The 20,679-nt window shown below is 41.3% G+C and overlaps 1 protein-coding gene across 1 annotated transcript; it reads left to right on the top strand.

Annotated features, from left to right (window-relative positions):
• The first annotated feature begins 3,365 nt into the window (after window positions 1-3,365).
• CLEC2D (C-type lectin domain family 2 member D) lies at window positions 3,366-20,444 on the top strand. The gene is made up of 4 exons (XM_040972236.1): window positions 3,366-3,385; window positions 17,316-17,376; window positions 19,480-19,583; window positions 20,321-20,444. The coding sequence occupies exons 1-4, from the start codon at window positions 3,366-3,368 to the stop codon at window positions 20,442-20,444; spliced, it is 309 nt and encodes a 102-aa protein (XP_040828170.1).
• Window positions 20,445-20,679: the final 235 nt, after the last annotated feature.

The raw sequence follows: 20,679 nt of genomic DNA, 5'->3' as shown, positions 1-20,679 counted from the left end.
GTTACACACACGGATCTAGTGTTGCACAAGTGCCACGTGTGCTCATTTATGCTGCACTGTTGTGGGGAGAAAGATCCAGCTGATACTGTGATGGCCTACAGAGCCCTGCACAATTGTTCCCAGCTTCTTTCAACTTCCTGGGGCTTCACGCATCTTGTGCTGGCTACTGGCTTTCTCTGGCTTCTTGGTTGCATTCCAGTTTCAGTAGTCTGCCTATACGGAGAGCATGCACTTTGGGTGCATTGTGTGGTGTGTGTGTGTGTGTGTGTGTGTGTGTGTGTATGTGTACGTGTGTGTTTGTGGACCAGGGTGTTGCGTCTGATTATTTCAAAAGAATGGGCAACGGGAGCGTATCACGTGACAAAGCTTTCAGCAGTCCCGGCCTCTCACCATCTAAGGGCCCACCTGCTGCGCTCACAGGTGCAGCTGATCCAGTTTTTAGAACAGAATTTCCCTATCCTGGAGTTCCCCCCACCCCCCGAAAGGTGGATTTGCAGGGATCCTTCTCTTCCTGAGAACAGCAATTGCACCAAGCATTTTTTGGCAAATGGTTAGCAGTACTAGAGAGGATTTAAAGTACAGGGGAGAAGATGTGTTGGTCCTATGCTAATAATAAATGCTGCGTCTCAAAGGGTTTTGAGCTTCAATGGATTTGGCTGTTGACCGAGAGACAATTGTGCAGTTCAAAGAACGCAGGTCTCATGTTCAACCAAACCCTTGGCAAACCAGTGCGCTTCTGTCCATGTCCCTGAATTCCTGTGTGTCACCTGACTAATTACAGGTGGCACTCGATGAGTTTCCAGTAAACTGGCAGAGTCACTGGATGATAGAAACAGAAGCTGTTCTAGAAATCACCGAGGTGCAATTTGAGCAGGGGGAAGCCCAGACATAAAGGAGCTGACTAATTTCCTGAAGCTAATGGGTGCCCTGAGTGGGGCTCTGCTCTGGCTGGGAGCAGAGCCAAAGCAGTTAGTCTCCTCTCTGTGCCTGGCTGTTCCGTTACGGCTCCAGATCTGTCTGCTGCTGAAACAATTGTAAAGCTGGCTATTTTACTACCATAGAGTTTTTTTTAAAGACAAGAGTTCTTTTTAACTGATAATATTTTTTTTTAAATTCATTTTTAACTGTTTTATACTTTTTCCAGTAAATTCTGGTAAAATGAGACTAGAACTGTTTAAAAGACACACAGAGCTAGTATATTAATAACTTGGGATTTTTTTCCCCTCTCTCTCTCTCTCTCTCTCTTTTTTTTTTTTAACAACCATAGGTGTGCCTGTTGGGCAATACGACCATCACAGAATACGAGTAAAGAGAAATGAAGTCAGAACAGCCACCAGGCAGGCAGGCTTGGTTCTACAGGCACTACTGACTTTCTGAGCACCAGCTCTAAAGTGGCACATTGCTATGGAGCTGGAAGCAAGGAGGATCCCAAGGACTGAGTACTCCTCCACAGAAATCAAACCCTCCAGGACCTTATTCTTGAGGTTTCATCCAGCACACACACAGGTCCTTCGTAAGATCATAAGACCTCCCCGCCCCCTTTAGCTGAGTGGTTGCAAGGGAAATAGATTCCAGAGTTTTTCGCTAGTGGCAAAGGGGTTTATTCTGCTTTCTGTGAGCGCTGGGCCTTCCTGCTGTGTCATAATTCAGTTATTTGTCGCCAAGCATTTCCATGTCTGCTGCTGAGTTTGCTCAGAGGGGTGACGCTAGACTCCTGCGGTCCTGAACTTTTGAGCCCCAAACCAGTTAGGTTTGTGTCAGTCTGCTATAGGATAAGAATATGGGTTTATTTTTTCAGAAACCCAAACACTGTAGCTATTGAATATAGGAACTTCTTTAAGGACCTGTGCAAAAACTTGTTCTGCAGAACTTGACCTAGAAATTTGAAACCCAAGTTCACTCTTTTTCTTCTCTATTTTCTCTAGTGCATTTAGGAACAACCAATCAGCCTCATTGTATTCCTCAGTTTAGCAAAAGACTCCAAGGTGGTAAATACATGGCAACCAGGATTACTATTCATAAGCATCTAATTAGGAGTATCCAGTCATGATAGTTTGTCTCGTTCTGTTGCTACATCATGCCGTGGGTCACTAGTGCTCCTTTATCATAGGATGAGAGCCATTGCTGCATTTAAAACTAATCAGAGTAGAGAACCAATCTCATAATGGTAGTTAAGTCAGAAAACAGCTTTAACATCATGTTCTAGAACCATGGTTAGTGCCCATGAGCATGGCAAGTGTTCGCCGAGGATGCAGAGCCCATGGAATGAGGAGAGCCATCAGTTCTGAGTGTGTCATCCCAGGGTTAGCACCATTTTGTAAGACTACAGCTCATGGCCCCCCCGTCACTCTGTTGCTTGTACCATCCCCTTCTGCAAGCATAGCAGCCACAGGAGCAGACTCATCAACGCAACCTCAGAGGACTCCCAGTGGCAGGGGGACATGGAGCCAAGAAAGTCTTTTAGACAAATCAAATGGGCCAGGAGCCCTGTGTTCTACATGTGGGCAAGGGAACAGTCTTGCCCGAGTGACTGCTGGTTTTGAGGGTCACACCAGAATCCAAGGATCAAGTGTTCTCGAAGAGAAAACAGACCAGAGGGAGGACAAGTCTGCCATCCAGGCTTCTTGAAAGTTCTCCCTGCAGTGCACTGCTCAGGATTCCCCGAGACAATGGAAGAAGCCAGAGGAAGCCTACCCAGCATTTCTGCCAGGAACCTGGAGCAGCCTAGGGCATTCCAGACCTTCCGAGGACAATCCAGGGAGATAGGAAAACGGGAGAGAACCACACTCACTCCGAGTCCGAAGCCAAGCAGCCCGCACAGCAGATTTTCTTTTTACACAGTGATAAATACATTCCACAGCTCCTCGAAACCAGATGGCAACAGACGATGGAGAAAGTCTAAAGCAGCATCTTGTGCTGGCTGCATCCACTGTTAGGTCAGACCCATTGGCTGTGGGAGTTCAAGGTATTTTCCAGAGAATTAACTTTCTCTTTGAGGTGTAGGGATGGCAAGTGATGGCTAACAAAGACAGGAAATGCCCAGAGGGCCAGAATTTTCTCTTTCACAGCCCCATTATAATGCAAGAAGCAACGATTTCATGTTTGGGCCAAATTCCCTGGAAAACTTCCAGGAGTCTTTTAAGGCCCTTCTAGCCCATCCTGGCACATGATGTTTGATAACAAATACAGGCAGTGGACACTCTCTCCAGCAGATGGAGCCACTTGCCAAAAGCATTGATAGGGATCATTAGATCGTGTGTGTGTGTGTGTGTGTGTGTGTGTGTGTGTGTGTGTGTGCGCGCAGTAACAATGGACAACAGTAACTAAGCCATGCACTGCAGCATACTGGAAGTTACAACGAGTAGATGCCCTACAAGAAGCTCAGGTGAGACGGGAATTCAGCTTTTCCTTATTGTAAAGACCATCACGGAGGTCAGTGTTATATAGCACACCTGGTTAAACTGCAGCTTGCATTAGCAGCTTTCCTTAGCAAAGTGCCGGTTTGGGTCTGAGCTGTCCTCTAAAAGGCCTGTGGCGCCACCTTGTGGCATTCCTGTCTCACACACCACACACACGCATACAGATATTTCCAATTGAAGCACCACGGTAACCCTTGCAGCAGCTTCCAGGAAACTTGACTCTACCCTCCTGCCTCTCCGACTTCCAAGTTTACTTTGCTTAGTTACTCGTTCCCGTTTATCTCCTAAATGGAACTGTTTCTGTTGTGGGACTCCCTTTTGTCCTGTCTCCGTCCCGAATGCAACTGTGCCAAGAGAGTTCTAAGAGGGGACTTGGAACTTTTGCAAACCCTGTAGGAGCCCCGGGGACACGATGGGAATGGTTTCAGGTTTACATTGCCAGGCCTGATGGTTCCCCGTTTACTCTACCTTTTGCTTGCTGACGATTTCACGCACTGGCTTCTATTGTGTGATGTTCACCATTGTCATGGGTACAAAAGCAAGATCCGGTCTTAGTGTGCTGGGAGAAAGTTCGCTACACATTGTGGACAGAACCTTCACCGACACCTTACGAATGCTTTCCGAGGCAGAGAGAAATGTGTCCTAGACATTTTGTGCATTCATTCTCTCTTATCAGTTGAATGAATCCCTTTTATTTTGACATCCCAAATCAGAATTGATTCGCTTTGGCATATTCTCATCATAGTATTTCTTTTTCAGCTCCTTCTTACTGTGACTAAGAGTATTTCCACAACCCAGCCCTAAATTGGGTATTTTGTACTTCATGTTTAGATAATACCCCGATGCATCTCACTGTAGCATGTTTCACTTAGCTTATCCTGTTTGTGTCTGCGAGAATGACCTTTCAAAGACCTGAATTCTCAGGTGAATCTAACTGGATACAGGTCCAATGCTGTCCTAAATAAAGCCTGTGACGTAGCTCCCTCCGCAGTTCAGCATTAGCTTATATTCTCAGTACCTCTGAGACGTCATGTGTCTTCAAGCTTATCATATTTCTGCCCACTGCCAGTCCTTCGAAACCATTGCCCATCCTATATGACTCGGTTCAATCGTTAGAATTCGATTGTCACGTTGTCTTTATCAAGCTTTTTTTCTTGGCCCTATAATCAAATTAATTATTTCTCTCCATCTTTGACAGAAAGACACATATCACGTCTTTTTTTCTCTCATTCATATTGATTGCATGGGTGTGTGTGATTTCAACACACACACACACTGTATACATACATGTAGTGTTGGAAGTCATGACATTTGGTACATTGGTATTTAGAAATTCTTGATTCACACGTATGCTCTCACAATCACATATCCTCGCTTTCTCATTTTATGATTTTTTTCCATGAATGCCACTTTATTCAGTATTAGCATACTCCCCCCTGCTTTCGAAACACAGACTCTGTGTTAAAATGTTAAAAAGCATTACTTCACGTGTGCTTGATGAGCTGTTCTTTGTGGTTTTTGTTTTGGAATTATTTGAAGTATTTCAACATACAAGATGAAGTAAGAATTTTTAATTGAAAACTATGCCGAGTGTTTCCATAATATACATTGCCCATGAACAGTGCTGAGGCACTTGGGGTGGAAAGCCAGGCTGCATACTTAAACTGCTGTAACTTGAGTAAGTTTTTAAAAATGTCTAATATATGAGAATTTTCTTGTTGTAAAATGAGGATAAAATTTGTCCCCACGTGACAGGTTTGTATAAAAATAAAAATATTAGTGGGTACAAGGCACTTAAACACTACCTCTCACATTCTAACTGCCCAGTAAATGATTTTATTCTTAGAAATATCATCTACTTAACGTGTCCTATGCTACCATCCCTTGCTCCATAGTGGGAAATTAAGCAAATTAGATGGGCTGATTCATGTTCTAATCAAAAGAATTGAAAGTTCAGTAGCCATTATTTCCAACACACAGCTCAGACAAGGATGAAAACAGGATCAGCACATTTTAACTTGTGATCTGCAGATGGGCACTGCAAATTTTTCATATAGAATACCAATCATCTTGGACATTTTTACTTCAGCTTCAAATTTGGGCAAAACTGTGTTATTGAAAAACCAGAAGAGAAAAAGAGGTGAGAGTGGGCAGGAGACTGTGTTAAATACCAGCAGTGGACTGTTCCAGGCTGAATCCCAATTATAGGTGGTCAATTTATAGCTTCTGGTCCTGATGACCCATGATCTGGAAAGGCCTGTTGAATCAGTTGCAGCAAAACACTGAGTTCTAGGACTCAGCTGGATTCTTCAGAAATGTATGATTTCCAATCTTGCAGTTCTCTTTGATTATCAGTCTGAACTTCAGTTACAGATTACTTTTTCCATGAGCATAGAAAATTACTCCAGCATAGACTCCAGCTTTAGATCTTAGAAAGGGAGAGATCTCCTCTCTCCCCAGTCCATAGGTTACACTCAGAAAAGGCTTAGTTCAGCATTTCATCTGCTCACATAGTTTTTGTACCATGAGGAACGGACAATTCCCTCTGGTCAATGTCTTTAATGAGCATCACCTTGGGGCTGTATGGCAGGAGAGTAGCACAGCCTTGGGAAACTGGGAGAGATTTGTCTTAAAGGGAGACAAAATACTGGAAGCTGTTACTTGATAACATGAACCAAACCCCAAATATTTAGTATAGAAAATACATGGGAAATGGCATGTGACACTGAAATTTCAGTTCATTGTAACAATTTACTACATACCATTTTTTTCCCAGCGACTAACTCCATTTCTTTAATTACTCTCAACACGTCATACCTGTTTCTCTTTCTCTTCTGTTTTTGCAGGTAGGATGAATTCATGCTAACTACAGTTTTCAGAAACTTACACAAAATTTTTTGATTTTGGTCAAAACACCACAATTTTGACCTCAAGCTTGCTTTCTTTTTAGGAAAAGAGGAAGCTGTTAAGAAGTAAAAAATTATACTTCCTAGTTCCATACACCGCTTTTCTTCATTATAAACCCACATTTCAGTTGGGCCAGTCTTCCTGATGTTAAAAGGACGTAACTATAGATTTTCCAAGAGGAAGAAGCCATGGTATCTGCTCTAGTTTTCAATAGAAGAGAATTGTCTCAGAGAAGATTCGTGAAATTTGTGAAAAAGTGGTAGAAGCAGTGGCTTTCTTCTGGGGGAAATAGTGGGCAGCACTGCAACTCTAGAAGAGGCTCCCAAAGGGTAGCCTGTGGTAGCATTAGATTGGGCTCAAAGCCATGAAGAGGCTCAGGGTGACAGGAATGGCCAGAGGGACAATTTCTCAGGAAAGCACCTATACCAGGGTGCTTTGAAAAGTTCCTGGAACAGTGGAATTAAAAGATATGTTTATGGCGGTGCCAAGTGAAATCCATGAAGTGTGTTTTTTTCCTCATAATGCACATTTCCATGAGTTGCTTGAATTATCCTTGCAGCTCTACCTTCCATACTGCTCCATAACAAGTCTGATAGAATGATACCAACGAACTCTAAAGCTCGCTGATGTAAACAGGATCTGCCTACCCTCTACCAAATGAGCTAGGACTCTTACATTCCATTGTTTCATCTCTAATTCCTAAAACTGGAGCTGGACTCCTAGACCACTGAAATGTCAACATTGCTTGATAAGAAATGTTCAGCACCTGTGCTAAGCAGAAAATTCTGCTTCCGTGGTTTTTTTTTTTTTAAAGAGATTTATTTATTTTTATTTGAAAGTCAGATACACAGAGAGGAGAGACAGAGAGGAAGATCTTCTGCCCGCTGATCCACTTTCCAAGTGATCGCAACGGCAGGAGTTGAGCCGATCCAAAGCCAGGAGCCAGGAGCCAGGAGCTTCTTCTGGGTCTCCCATGTGGGTACAGGGTCCCAAGGCTTTGGGCCATCCTCCACTGCTTTCCCAGGCCACAAGCAGGGAGTTGGATGGGAAGTGGACTTGCTGGGACACAAACCAGCACCCATATGGGATCCTGGAGCATTCAAGGTGAGGACTTTAGCCATTAGACTACCACGCCTGGCCTTCATGATGCTTTTAACAATGCAAAAAGAATACATTGCATACAAATCAAACTATTTTTCATCTGCATTCAAATAGCAAATTGATGCATCCACATCAAACGCCTCTGTAATATATGTCACATGAGTGATTCAAAAGTAGAAACTCAATGTTCTCTTTGGAAACCTTCAAATATATATCTTGGCAGTTAAGAAACAAAACTGCCAGAGAGTGCAGGGGTCAGAGGCAGGAATGAAGTTGTCACATATGACACACATGCCACACCCAAGTGCCTGGTTCCAGTCCTGGCACTACGTTCAATTCCAGCTTCCTACTGAAGTGCAGTCTTAGAGGCAACAGGTGAAGACCAAGACCTTGGCGTCCCTGACACCTCACATGGGTGTCCCAGATGGAGTTCACCGTCTCTGGCTTGGTGAACCTGTACTGTTGGCTGCCCAGAGAGGAAAGAATACATGCAAAGGCCCCGAGGTGGTCCAGGATCTGAGGGAAACCCAAGGGCTCAGTGGGCATAGAGGGAGAGTCTGCCAGGGGACAGATGAGGGGAGCCAAGTCCTGCCCTGTAGGGTTTGGGGCCAAGCATGGGTTTGAAGCATAACAATGCTTCGAGTCCACACATGGGGCTGCTAGGCAGAAAAAAACAATCCATGCTGGGCACCAGATGAGAGACAGCTGGCTAACACCCCGTCCCAGGCCTGCTTCTGCTTCCTCAGTCCTGGGGCAAGGTGTAGGATGATCTTACATAACTGGGGAGGCCCCAGGGCCACCCCTGGTCATGACCACTTTCGACCACTGCACGGGAAAGGCTTCCCCAGAGGAAGCACCTGAGCACTTTTTCACTGCCTGGCATGTAAATACCAGGAAACTGGGGCCACACAACCTGCCTTAGCCAGGATTCCCTGCCTGCTTGCATGCCAGCCCCTTCAGATAGCTGTCTTCTGTCATCAGTCTGCTGCTGATTGCCCAAACATAGGCTAGCTGAGGGCCCAGAGCTGGCCAGGCCTTCCAGAAGGATGGATCCGTACCACAGCTTCTATTAAAAAAAAAAGTCAGCCTGGATAGTGTGAAAGAGACAGGACATGACCCTGTCACAGCTACCTGACCTGAAGTTCTTGGGGGCTCCATCCAGGTCACCTCCATGACCCCCAAAAGGAACTGATTCTTGGGACTCTGCCACTGTGCTGGGGACTTGGGGCAGGTGCACAATGCCAGCAGACCTGTGCTCCTATTGCACCTTGTGTCTGTGGCAGCCAGGGAACGTGCATGCAGGCAGGACATGCAGTGTGCCTGCCCTGCACACAGCTCAGAGGGGCAGGTGCACAATGCCAGCAGACCTATGCTCCCATCGCACCTTGTGTCAATGGCACTCAGGTTCGTCCCTTCAGGGTCACCATGAATCATTTGTCACTCCCAGTGGTGACTTTGATTATTCCCATATGGGTGCCAATTCTAATCCCGGCAGCCCCACTTCCCTGCTTGCGGCCTGGGAAGGCAGCCAAGGATGGCCGAAGGCCTTGGGATGCTGCACCTACATGGGAGACCCAGAAGAGGCTCATGGCTCAAATCAGTTTATCTCCAGCCACTACAGCCACTTGGAGAGTGAATCAGTGGATGAAAGATCCTCTGTCTCTCCTCCTCTCTGTATATCTGACTTTCCAATAAAAATTTTAAAAATCATGCTGCTCCTGCCTTTGTCAAACATTACATTTTTAAAAAAGATTTATTTATTTTATTGGAAAGGCAGATATACAGAGAGAAGGAGAGACAGAGAGGAAGATCTTTCATTCAACGGTTCACTCCCCAAGTGACTGCAACTGCTGGAGCTGAGCCAATCTGAAGCCAGAAGCCAGGAACTCTTCCGGGTCTCCCACGTGGGTGCAGGGCCCCAAAGCCTCGGGTGGTCCTCGACTGCTTTCCCAGGCCACAGGCAGGGAGCCAGATGGGAACGAGAGCTGCCAGAATTAGAACTGGTGACCATATGGGATCCTGGCACATTCAAGGTGAGAACCTTAACCAATACACTATCGCGTCAGGCCCCAAACATTACATTTTTTTTGTTGGAAACTACTATATGTGTGTCCACATGTGTTAATGAAAATATATGTGCTCCAAAGGCAAATGCAGACAAGCTGAAACCTATGATGTGACAATATTCAATTGTATGGAATTGTACTCATACTTCCCATTGTTTCTACTTGCAGGACAGATATTCTACTTTTTATTACAAAAGAAAGTTGTGTTAGTTGATTTAGCCCACATGTGTACTGGTGTTAGTACACCTGAATATGCTTAAAGTAGATTTGGCCAAGCTGTGAAGTTAGGTAAAATGCATCTTTGATTTAATGGTCTTTTCAATTTATGATGATGTAACACCTATAATACAGCTTTAGTTTTGATGAATGAATAACCCAGTGGAAAAGTACCTAAGTGCTACAAGTGGACATAATGTATTATTTAAAATCCAATAAGGTGTGTGGAACTAGGATTTAGCCACTGGCGTATTCCAAGCATCAAACAGAATTCTCGGTTCAGGGGAGGCAGCAAATAAACATTTGGTAAGAGGCAAGGAAAATCTTGAAGTTGTGCTTCTAGTGAGTAGCACAGGCGTATCACAGAGAAACTGTCCCATAGAGAAAAAAATGATAAGTTTAAGAACTCCCTTGCTCCTTCTCCATTATTTGGAAGGAATAGATTCCTGAAGCGATCAGAGAGAATTCAGAGGCTGAAAGTAATACCCCTAGATAAACTTCTTAGTTACAAGACAGAACAACATTGAAAACATTTGAAAAAGAAAAAAAGAAAAAAAGGTACAATTTGCCCAGGGGAATTCAAGAAATACTAGAGAAAATGGTGGGTTAGGTATGTTTGACTTCCAATTCATTGCTCCTTAGAGGGGAAGTTAATGCTGTGCAGGCTTTGCAGTTCTTTCCATCAGCACTGAATAGTGCTAATATGCTGGCTTGGGTGTCAGACAGGAGGGAAGTTCCATCATCAAGGAAGTTGTCAGGGATGTGAAACGTGCTGAGTGGCTAGTTTATGCCCTTGCAGTCTGTTAGCTCCTTGAGAAGAGCTTCTGCAGCAGCTCTTGGCTCTTGATCTTGGATCTGAGAACAAACTTAGGAGGACAGAAGTACAGCCTGACCTGCCTTTGCCAGCTTTTACCAGACAACCCTCAGCCAACATTGGACAGTCTAGTAAGTGGGAACAATGTTGCTTTTGGCTGGAGTGTGAGGTATGGCTTGTAACATATATTTTGTTGTTGAATTTGAGACCTGCTTTCTCTTTTGGGGAGCAGAAGCTCTGCAGGGGAGAACATTGATGGTTTGGAGTTTTGTGGTTTCATGGAGTTTGGCAGAGGGGTTAAAGGAACAGAGCCCATTAGCTCTGTCACATATCCATTGTGCAAGTTTCAGGAAGCGTTTTAGCCTCTCTGTTACTGCTTTGTGCAGCTCTGACTTGATACTGCCATTGCAAGCTTCAATAAAATCACAAACGTTGAGAGTGCAGAACCAGGCCCATCATGACGAATATTACAATTTTTGGATGATTAGTATTAAGGCGAATTCATATTCTCTGCAGTGAGTTCTCTGATTTCATGCTCAAAGCATCCAGAACTGTGGCTGCTATCGTAACGATCACAACTCAATCTGTTGGTAGGTCAGGCTGATGCTGGAGGACAGCTGTGTTGGTTTGGTCCACCGCCGAGCGCCATTCCTTTCCCACCGCATGCAGCAGTCAGAAGAATGGCTTCCAAGTCTCCACTCAACCCTGGTTGCTCTTCAAACAGGGTGGATGATGGGGCACTAAAGAGCTAGATGGCTCTTTCAATTCTGTGAAAATATTGTCATAGTTCTACTAAAAATGTGTTTTCCTTTTAGATTGTCTTCTAAGCTAAATTCAAGTTGTGTGCAGGGATCCTGAATTCTGTGTGATCCATCTATTTCTTAAATGAAAAGAGGCATGGGTGATGAACTAATGTTGACTAGTTCAGGAGATTCTTATTCTCCAGGTAAGAATGACACGCATGTTCAGCTTCTGATGCTATTTGTGATAAAAATGAATCGTCAACAATCAGTCCTTGAGAGAAATGCATTGTCTCCACATTCTTTATCTCCTTTCTGCTGAATTCGTTTCAGCTGTTTGAGGTATTTTTTTTAAGAAATAAGATTTATTTATTTTTATTGCAAAGTCGGAGAGAAAGATCTTTCATCTGCTGGTTCATTCTCCAAGTAGCTGCAACAGTAGAGCTGAGCCAATCTGAAGCCAGGAGATTCTTCCAGGTCCCCCACGCGGGTGCAGGGTCCTAAGGCTTTGGGCCGTCCTTGACTGCTTTCCCAGGCCACAAGCAGGGAGCTGGATGGGAAGTAGGGACACTGGCATGCAAACAGGGGCCAAAATGAGATCCTGGCACATGCAAGGTGAGGACTTTAGTCACTAGGTTGTGGTGCAAGCCCCTTGAGGTATCTTATGAAATCTTATGAACCTTTTCCCCTATATTTCTTGTAGAAATTTTAGTTTTAGGGTTTACATTTATTTCCATGACATACATTGAATTAAGTTGTGTGTACTGGAGGAGATATGAATTTAAATAATTTTTAACATATAGGTATTAATTTATTCCAGTACCACTTATCAAAATCATTATACCATTATTTTTGTGTTGTTGCTAAAGTTCTATGTTCAAGTGTGTGTGAATTTATTGATCGGCTTTACATTTGTTCACTTTTACACCAATGCCATGCCCTATCAAAACCTTCAGCTTTAAAGTAGGTATTCAAAGGAATTGATGTTTTTCCGCCAACTTAGTTCTTTTTCAACTTATTTTGGGTATTCTAAACGAATTTGAATTTTGTGTAAATGTTAGAAACAACTTAAACAGAATGAAATAACAGAGCCGTTTCCTGAGATTTTTGCTTGAAAGCATGAAGGAGCTACAGATGAATGGTACAGTTGACAGATTCAAAATATTGTGTGTTTAGCTGTGCGAAGACAGTTATCCCCACTTATTTAACATATAATTTGTCAGTGTACAAACATTATTGGTTTGTATTTATTAATATTACTCTAGCATCTTACAGACTTCTATACTTTACCATAGAGACACAAGAACCTCCAAAGCAGAACAAAAAGAGATTTTGCATCTTTAAAATTGTCATCGTCATCTTCTTTCTGGTGCTTCTAGTAACTGCCCTGGCCACAGTATTAGCAGGTGAGTATCCTGGTTCCCATTTTTCTCAATTTTTCTATAAAGTATTTCATCTTTTTGGTGACTCTCATACTTAGGAAGAGGATTTGGGGTGGTTTCAAACCAAAGTTAATCCTGATCTTTGTACAAATATATCTCAACATATCGTGGAGTTATAGCTCAATAAATCCATCGTAGATTTACGTTATCGTAAATGGAAAATGCACTCAACACACCTAATTTCCCAAGTACCCTCGTTTATTAGCACAGTGCAATGCAGAAAACCAAGAAGTTATTCTTACTGCGTGGCTTCCCGGGAGCTGCCGTTTCCTGCTGCTTGGAGCAGTAAGGAGGGTATCGTGCCACATGTCACTAGCCTGGGAAAAGACCAGAATTAAAATTTGCACTGTGGTTTCTATTGAAAGTGCATCATTTTTACTACATTGGAGATGAAGAATCCTAAGTTGAAAGTTGGGGATTGTGTAAGTGTACAATGAGAATATATTTCCTCCTCTATGATATTAAGATAGTAACAATCTTGTGAAAATGACCTAACACATGTGAAGTCTCCTTCTAAAGTAACATTTCTGGCTTGGCAAGAGCTTGTGGCAAAAACATAAATCACCACACTATTAAGAGAATCTCATTATTTTTAAAATGGGAGAACAAATAAATACCATGTTTATGTTTACAGTTTGCCAAAGGATCTTATGTCTTTGTGAGATCATTTTGTGATCCCATATGGGATGCTGGCACTAACAAGTGGAGGATTAGGCTGCTACACCAACATGCTGGCCCATGGTTCTTTTTCTTTTCTCTTTTCTTTTTTTCCCTCCCTTCCTTCCTTCCTCCCTTCCTTCCTTCCTTCCTTCCTTCCTTCCTTCCTTCCTTCCTTCCTTCCTTCCCTCTCTCTCTCTCTCTCTCTCTCTCTCTCTTTCTTTCTTTCTTTCTTTCTTTCTTTCTTTCTATACAGTTCTATAGCCTCAGGGGTCTCCTTATTCCCTGTCCTCCCCACCGATTTCCCCTATAATATTGCAATAGTACAGTCCTTCAGCAACAGTCACAAGTCCAACATTTTGCTATTTAAATGTATCGTAACATTGCAGGTGTAGACAATGGTAGAAAGTCCAGAATTCTAGTGTCAAGATATAGTCAACAGTTTCATTGGGAAAGCATCTTTTATTCAGAAGTAGAGATGCACACTGCAATGTATCTTCACTTGTCTGTATGATAGTCTTCATTATACAGTTTTTCTAGATAAATATGTATACATAATGTTTACAAAATACTTTGTATTTTGCATGAAGTTTGCCTTATATCAGAGAGGATATGTGATATTTGTCCTTTGGAGATTGGCTTATTTCACTGAGCATAATGGTCTCTAGTTGGGATCATTTTGTTGCAAATGATAGAATTTCATTTTTTTTTAATGACTAAGTAGTATTCCATAGAGTAGATGTTCCAGTTTCTTTATCCATTCCTCTGTTGATGCACATCTGGGTTGTTTCCATGTCTTCGCTATTATAAGTTGTGCTGCTGTACACACAGGATTACAGGCCAGTTTCTCATGTGCAGATTTGCTTTGGCTCTATTCCCAGAAGCGGAATAGCTGGGTCATATGGCAGATCTATTTTCAGTTGTCTTAACACTCTCCATACTGGCTTCCATAGTGGTTGTACTAACCTACACTCCCACCAACAGTGAAGAAGGGTACCTTTCTCCCCACATTCATGTTAGCAAGTGTTGTGAGTAAAATTCTGAATGTAGGCTAATCTCATTGGAGTTAGGTGGAATCTCAATGTGGTATTTATTTATATTTCCCCATTTTGCATATTAAAAGCAGTATATAATCTTTGTGATAGTAAATTATGGATGCTTGTCTGACTAAAATGTTATATATATCGATATACATTAATATAGACAGATTAATCAAGCTTATTCTATAAACTATATCTCATGACATTAACATGTACATGAATATGTATAAGTGTACATATGAGTATATTGATGCCATATATAAATAGCAAGCACATACAATACATATATTTATATTTATAAAGAGAGGGAGAGGAGAAAAAGAGAAAGAGACAGGTTGACTATTATATGAAATAAGCACAAAGTCAAATATTGAAAATAAAAAAGACAAATATGATTCTTACCTTCATAAAATTTACTCAACAAGAGAAAAATTATGAGTTAACAGTAAGGCTAATGATGTCTATAATGAGGACATGAAGAAACTATGCAGAAGAGTAAACATTGTGCCAAAGAGATGATAATATGATATTACAACTTTCAGTAAAGAAATTCATCACCAAATGACTTCGAAGGGGATGGCACAAAGTTCTAATTTCATTTCTAACTACAAATAGGCTGACAAAAAGGTTACTTCAGTGAAAACAAAGGCTATATTGGCCAAGTTAAGGTACTAAATATGACTGATATTTTGGTTTAGCGTAAATGACAGCCTTTGAGAGAATGCAGCTATTCAGGTATCTGAACAATCTAAAAAAGAAGAAGTGACCCAGCACAGTGACCTAGTGGTTAAAGTCCTCGCCTTGAACGCACCAGGATCCCACATGGGTGCTGGTTCTAATCCCGGCGGCCTTGCTTTCCATCTAACTCCCTACTCTTGGCCTGGGAAAGCAGTCGAGGACAACCCAAAGCCTTGAGACCCTGCACCTGCATGGGAGACCTGGAGGAAGTTCCTGGCTCTTGGCTTCAGATTGGCACCGCACCAGCTGCTGTGGTCACTTGGGGAGTGAATCATCGGACGGAAGCTCTTCCTCTCTGTCTCTCCTGCTCTCTGTATATCTGACTTTGCAATAAAAATAAATACATCTCTTATAAAAAAAAAGAGAGGAAGAAGAAAAGAGGCAGAAGAAAGAATGTGGGGGTGTAGAAAGAGGATTCTGAGGTGGGTAAGGAGGAGGAAGCTGGGGCAAAGGAAGAGCAGAGGGAGGAAGTGGAAGAAGAGGGGGAAGGAGAGGAAGACAGGTCTCAATCAAACAGAATCTATTTACAAAGCATGTAGGTTTTATATTTTTATATGTAATGTGTGCCTTTGAGTAAGCCAGAGAGGTCAGGGAGTCATAGGGAACTGAACTTCAGTGACCCTAGTTCGCTGAATGCCTAAGTGCCAGCTAAGCAGGGTGCAAGCCGACTCAAGCTCTCCTGATCTATATTCATTGTTGTTCAAATAAACAATTTTGTCTCTTTCTGGAAGAACTCATTCTCTGGGATTTGTATATAAAATAAATACCCACTGAATTCTTCAAGGAGCTGGCATACAAATCCTACCTGGTCTTACAGAAGCAGTTGCTTCAAGGTGCCACTTGCTGATAAAGTTCATGCAGTCCGCCTACCGATGGTACTGCAGATCTTCTCTCCATGGAATTTCCTCAGTTGAACTCCCACAGATCGTTCTTGCTCCCTGGCTTAAGTTCTGCGTAAAGGACTTCCTTATAAATTCAGTCATGCAACTGTGTAGGCAATTCATAAAGAAGAATGTTCTGTCTCCTGCTCTGAAGTTGAATAACGGGAGCGGGTTTCCAGGTTTGTCACTGGCTACTTAATCCATCCAGCAGCTAGCAGCTCAGTCTCCTCTATACAGCATGAGACTCAGTCATACAATTTTCAGGGTTGCTTATGGTGCTAAAATCCTCTAATGCCATAAAATCATTAAGTAAAGATCAGGAATAGAAGAAATTTGGGCAGGGCATGATAAGCTTACCAAATTCCTATGGCCTGGACCACAAGACTGAATTCTTTGCTTTGGCATTAAAATAGGCTTTTTCTGTATTCATTAGATATTGATGTTTAGGTTACAGGGATCTATGTTACAATGCACCAAAGACTAAATGTTCTTGCTTTAATCAGGCCTATGCAAATTTCAATTGCCAGCTTAAATGACAACTGCAGGCCCCACCTATGATCAGCTCCCCTCCACATTCCCTTAATCTCAATCACTATTCCTTTAGTATCATTCCTTGTCATTTAAATCAAATGTTCAACATCTACTTGCCATCTTAGAGTCTTAGCATAACAGCTGTAGAGACTTGAGTCTATGATAAATATCTTAGAGTACTTAACACATCCTACATATGCACAAAATTTGTTTTAATTGAACACATGGTTGTCCATTAGGTAATTGTATATAGATCCTCGTGAGAGGCTGGAGTTAAATATTAACTTCATAACTGTGAGTATCTGTGTGACAGCCTCGTGAAGTTAGGTGGGATCCCCTCGGAGCTGTGTTACTTGAGGACACCACTGACCTTTGAACCTGAGCAGTAACGGCATGTGCATGGGTGGCATCCATAAAGGGGTTCCTTCAACCTCGCTAGAAAGGAAGTACACAATTTGGGGAGGGGGAAGCAGAGTGACTAACAGTAAAGTCTAAAACCTTTCAGACTGAAAAGCCATGGCTAATCCTGCAAATTTGCTCCATCTGCACAGATCCATGTTTTAGAACAGTTTCTACTGTGTCTTGGAGCAGGAAGTTCAGGCCTTTCTGTTTCCTCTGTACTTGATATTTAATACACAATTAAATTGTTTTTAGTTGAAAAGCAGAAGCCTTCCACGGAACACAAATCATGCCCAGATGACTGGATTGGCTACCTGGGAAAGTGCTTCTATTTTTCTGAAAATACGACTACCTGGGCATCCAGTCAGGACTTCTGTGCCTCCCACGCAGCCACTCTCGCCGTATTCAACACCACAAAAGAACTGGTAAGGCAGAGGTTCCACCTGACAGGAAGCATATACACTGGCAACGGAAATAGTCCAGCGAGGACCCTGTTCTGTGGAATAGAGGGGTCTCCATTTCTCACATTAGTTCAACAATCTGTAGAAAAAGAATGTGTCTGGGTCAGACCACAGACAGGACTGGGCAGATCAATCATTGCCACAAAATTGTTAGAAGACATTTAGGATTTGGGTGCAAGTATATTTGGAAATAAGGTACACAGTAGGAATTTTCCTCAAGTCCCATGTAGAACAATTGATATAGCAAGACCTATAAGAAAGATTCTACTCATTCCTTAAAGTCCAACCACAAAACATTCTATCTGTACTTTCAAACGGGGAACAGCACATCAATATCTGGAGAAGAATCTAGAGCCATTTCTGTAGTTCAGACTTGGCAAGCTGTAATAAAGTCCCTGGTAAGGAACTATTGTGTACCTACCTGTTTAACATCAAATTGATACTGTCATTTTGGAAACTCTGAAAAAAAGAACAAGCAGAGGCAGAACACAACATTTGGCAAGCTATGTAGAAGAGTGAAAAGATAAGTTGATCTCGCTAAGATCTTTAAGCTTTGGGGACACAGAAAGTGGTAACTAAGTAAACTTAAAAGCACACAATTTAAACTTTCCACAAAGAGTAGTAATAGAAAAAAACAAACAGAACATTGGAGGTAAAAAAGAGACAAGTTAGGGGCTCAAGCAACATGGAGTAATATTTAACATTGTTTGAACACTTAAAGAAAAAACAAAAGAGTTGGAAGAGGAATTGACAGCTGAAATTAACTTTACAAAATATCTGACAAGGATTTCTAAGCACCCATCTTAGGATGATTGAAATACACATGAAGGCCTACATTCCATGCAGAGGAATATTAAACAGTGAAACTCAGTTGCAGAGGGGTGAGGGATGAATGACAGGTAACTATGGAAACAGGTTGAAAGGACATATGTTAACATAAAAACCTTTGTTACTGACATTGATTTTAGATGTAACAGAGAGAGGAAAAAAAAAACCGGAACAAGACATTATGATCAAGTAATAAATGAGAAACAAAAAGCAAAACTGATTGAGTAGACAGGATGGTTTACAAAAATGGAGAAAAGATGCACTTAACTCAATAAATATAATTACAAACAGTAGTAATGGAAAAACATAAAATGCAACAAATAATATCAATAAGCAGACTTTGTAGAGATGTATAAAGTGACTAAAACTTATTTAACAATTGTTTAGGCAATCTAAAAATTAAGACCTGTACAGAGACGAGTACATTTCTTAGAAATGGAAAAATGAAAAGACAGACCATGCTATCCAAATCAATTTAATGCATTAAGAAAATGCTAATCCAAGAGAATTCAGAAATTACCAAAGGAAAAGGAAATGAGCCTGGGAGTCAGAAAACTCAACAATGAAAAATCCAAGGAGCAGCCCTCAACAATGAAGTAGAAATCTACTTGATTTATTAAGAAAAACCCTTCATATTGACTTAAAAAAGGAAGCAAGGGTCTAGTTGTGTATTACTTATAGGGACATTCATATAAGTAGTAGGAATTACTTATAGGCACATGCACACACACACGAAAGTTAGAACCAAAATGAAGGAAAAGATGCCAAATAATTGCTAGCCAAAATCAGATGAGAAGAAAAAACTGGGTTAGTAGTATAACAGAAAGTAAATTCTGTCAGCGCTAAATACGAAACTAGATAATATATAAGAGCAGAATAAACAGGGAACTATGCAAACATTTTTACTGCTATCCAGTGTTCTCTCATGTCCTAAGGAACCAACCCTAGAAAGGTTGGTTAGCAAATTTGACAAGCCCTTATGAAATAGATCATCTATATTCTGTAAAAATTCTTTTAGAAGAAAAAAGCAAACAGAAAAAACTACTCTCTACAAATGAGTTGTAAGTTGTCAGAAGTGTTATAGAAGTAGACACAACTGATGAATTAAGCCACAAACCAGCCAAGGACAATGTGACATCTGAGATGGTTTCCAAAGGTAGAAAAAGATTGCATTAGATGGAAGAATATTTGAAACAATGAGGCACTTGGAATTGATTCTGTAAATGTATCTTGCTAAAGGATTTCCTGAAACGCTATTCAGACCACTCTCAATATTGGATTGGTTTGAGCAGAAGACAGGGGCACACTTGGCAGTGGATAGATGGAACCGTACACAGTGGTTGGTAAGTCCCAGTTAACATTATAGTTGATTTAATTGAATGTAGAGCCTAGAGTCCTTTTCATGGACTGATCTGAGTTATAATTTATACATACCATTCTCTTGTGGCTTCTTTTGTGAGAGAGACTAAATTGAATGCAGAGGAAAAATGGTAATCAAAATCATTATGCCATTAATTTAATTTTTTTAATATGGCAAACATTAACATGTCATAGTTGTCATATCATTTTACTCCACAACGATACTGAAAGCTGCAAAGCAATTTCAAAAAGTCCATAGAAAATAGAAATGAAAGAAAAATTTTCTGTGTCAAAATTTTGAAATCTATGCCCATGTGAAGTCTTAAAGAAGATCATGAAAAATGCATATTATGAGAAAACTACATATGGGCTTATGTTTTTGCACTAAAATGGAATTTATTTTTCAATTTCATTTCCCACAGTTTTTTGGAAGTACTCTTGTATTCTTCATTTCAGTGATGAAACCATCACTAAACAGTTTGCAACATACACTTCAGTTGTATTTGTCAAGATGTCTTAACACTCCCCACCATGTATGGGCAGGTTTTGATTTGAATGTATGAAGCTACCTTTTAGGTCAGACAAAATATGAATTTTATATGGTCGAGCTATTATTGTGATTGGTTGGAGCAGAAAGGTTATAACAAGGGAAGTTTTTCTGTAACACTTTCGGTCAGTCCTCATGCAATCACTGCCTTTTTTGCTGTGTGTCTTGATTCAGGTTTAAAATAATTGGAATCGGAGAATGTGCCTATCTACATAAAACTGGCGTCAGCAGTGCAAGCAGCCATTTGGTTAGAAAATGGATTTGCAGCAAACCAGACACATATACAACAGGAAGTTAAGGCACCAGAGATCAAAGATCTTTTTACATAAAATGCAAAGAACTGTATTCTGAAAGAACTGTATTACATTAATACAAATGTACATGAAATTCATGTTTAGAAATTTTCATTGGTGTTTCACATCAAACTTGTCAGTATAGTTTTTCTATAAATATTTTTGATTCATAGCTTTTAAGACCTGATGAAACACTTACCAAATGAATGAAAAAATCAATTATATTTTAATATCTTTATT

The sequence above is a fragment of the Ochotona curzoniae genome, unplaced genomic scaffold (genome assembly GCF_017591425.1).
Source record: "Ochotona curzoniae isolate NIBS_2020 unplaced genomic scaffold, NIBS_Ocur_1.0 contig_2235, whole genome shotgun sequence".
NCBI classification, from domain to species: Eukaryota; Metazoa; Chordata; class Mammalia; order Lagomorpha; family Ochotonidae; genus Ochotona; species Ochotona curzoniae.
This window is presented reverse-complemented; position numbering and strand designations above follow the sequence as displayed.

What these genes read in the sequence shown, in the direction of transcription:
- CLEC2D (XM_040972236.1), top strand. Translation starts at nt 3,366, where the DNA reads ATGCCCTACAAGAAGCTCAG. An exon ending in TCAACACCACAAAAGAACTG is followed by an intron (nt 17,377 to 19,479) that starts GTAAGGCAGAGG and finishes ATCTTGCTAAAG; the next exon opens with GATTTCCTGAAACGCTATTC. An exon ending in GGAACCGTACACAGTGGTTG is followed by an intron (nt 19,584 to 20,320) that starts GTAAGTCCCAGT and finishes GTCTTGATTCAG; the next exon opens with GTTTAAAATAATTGGAATCG.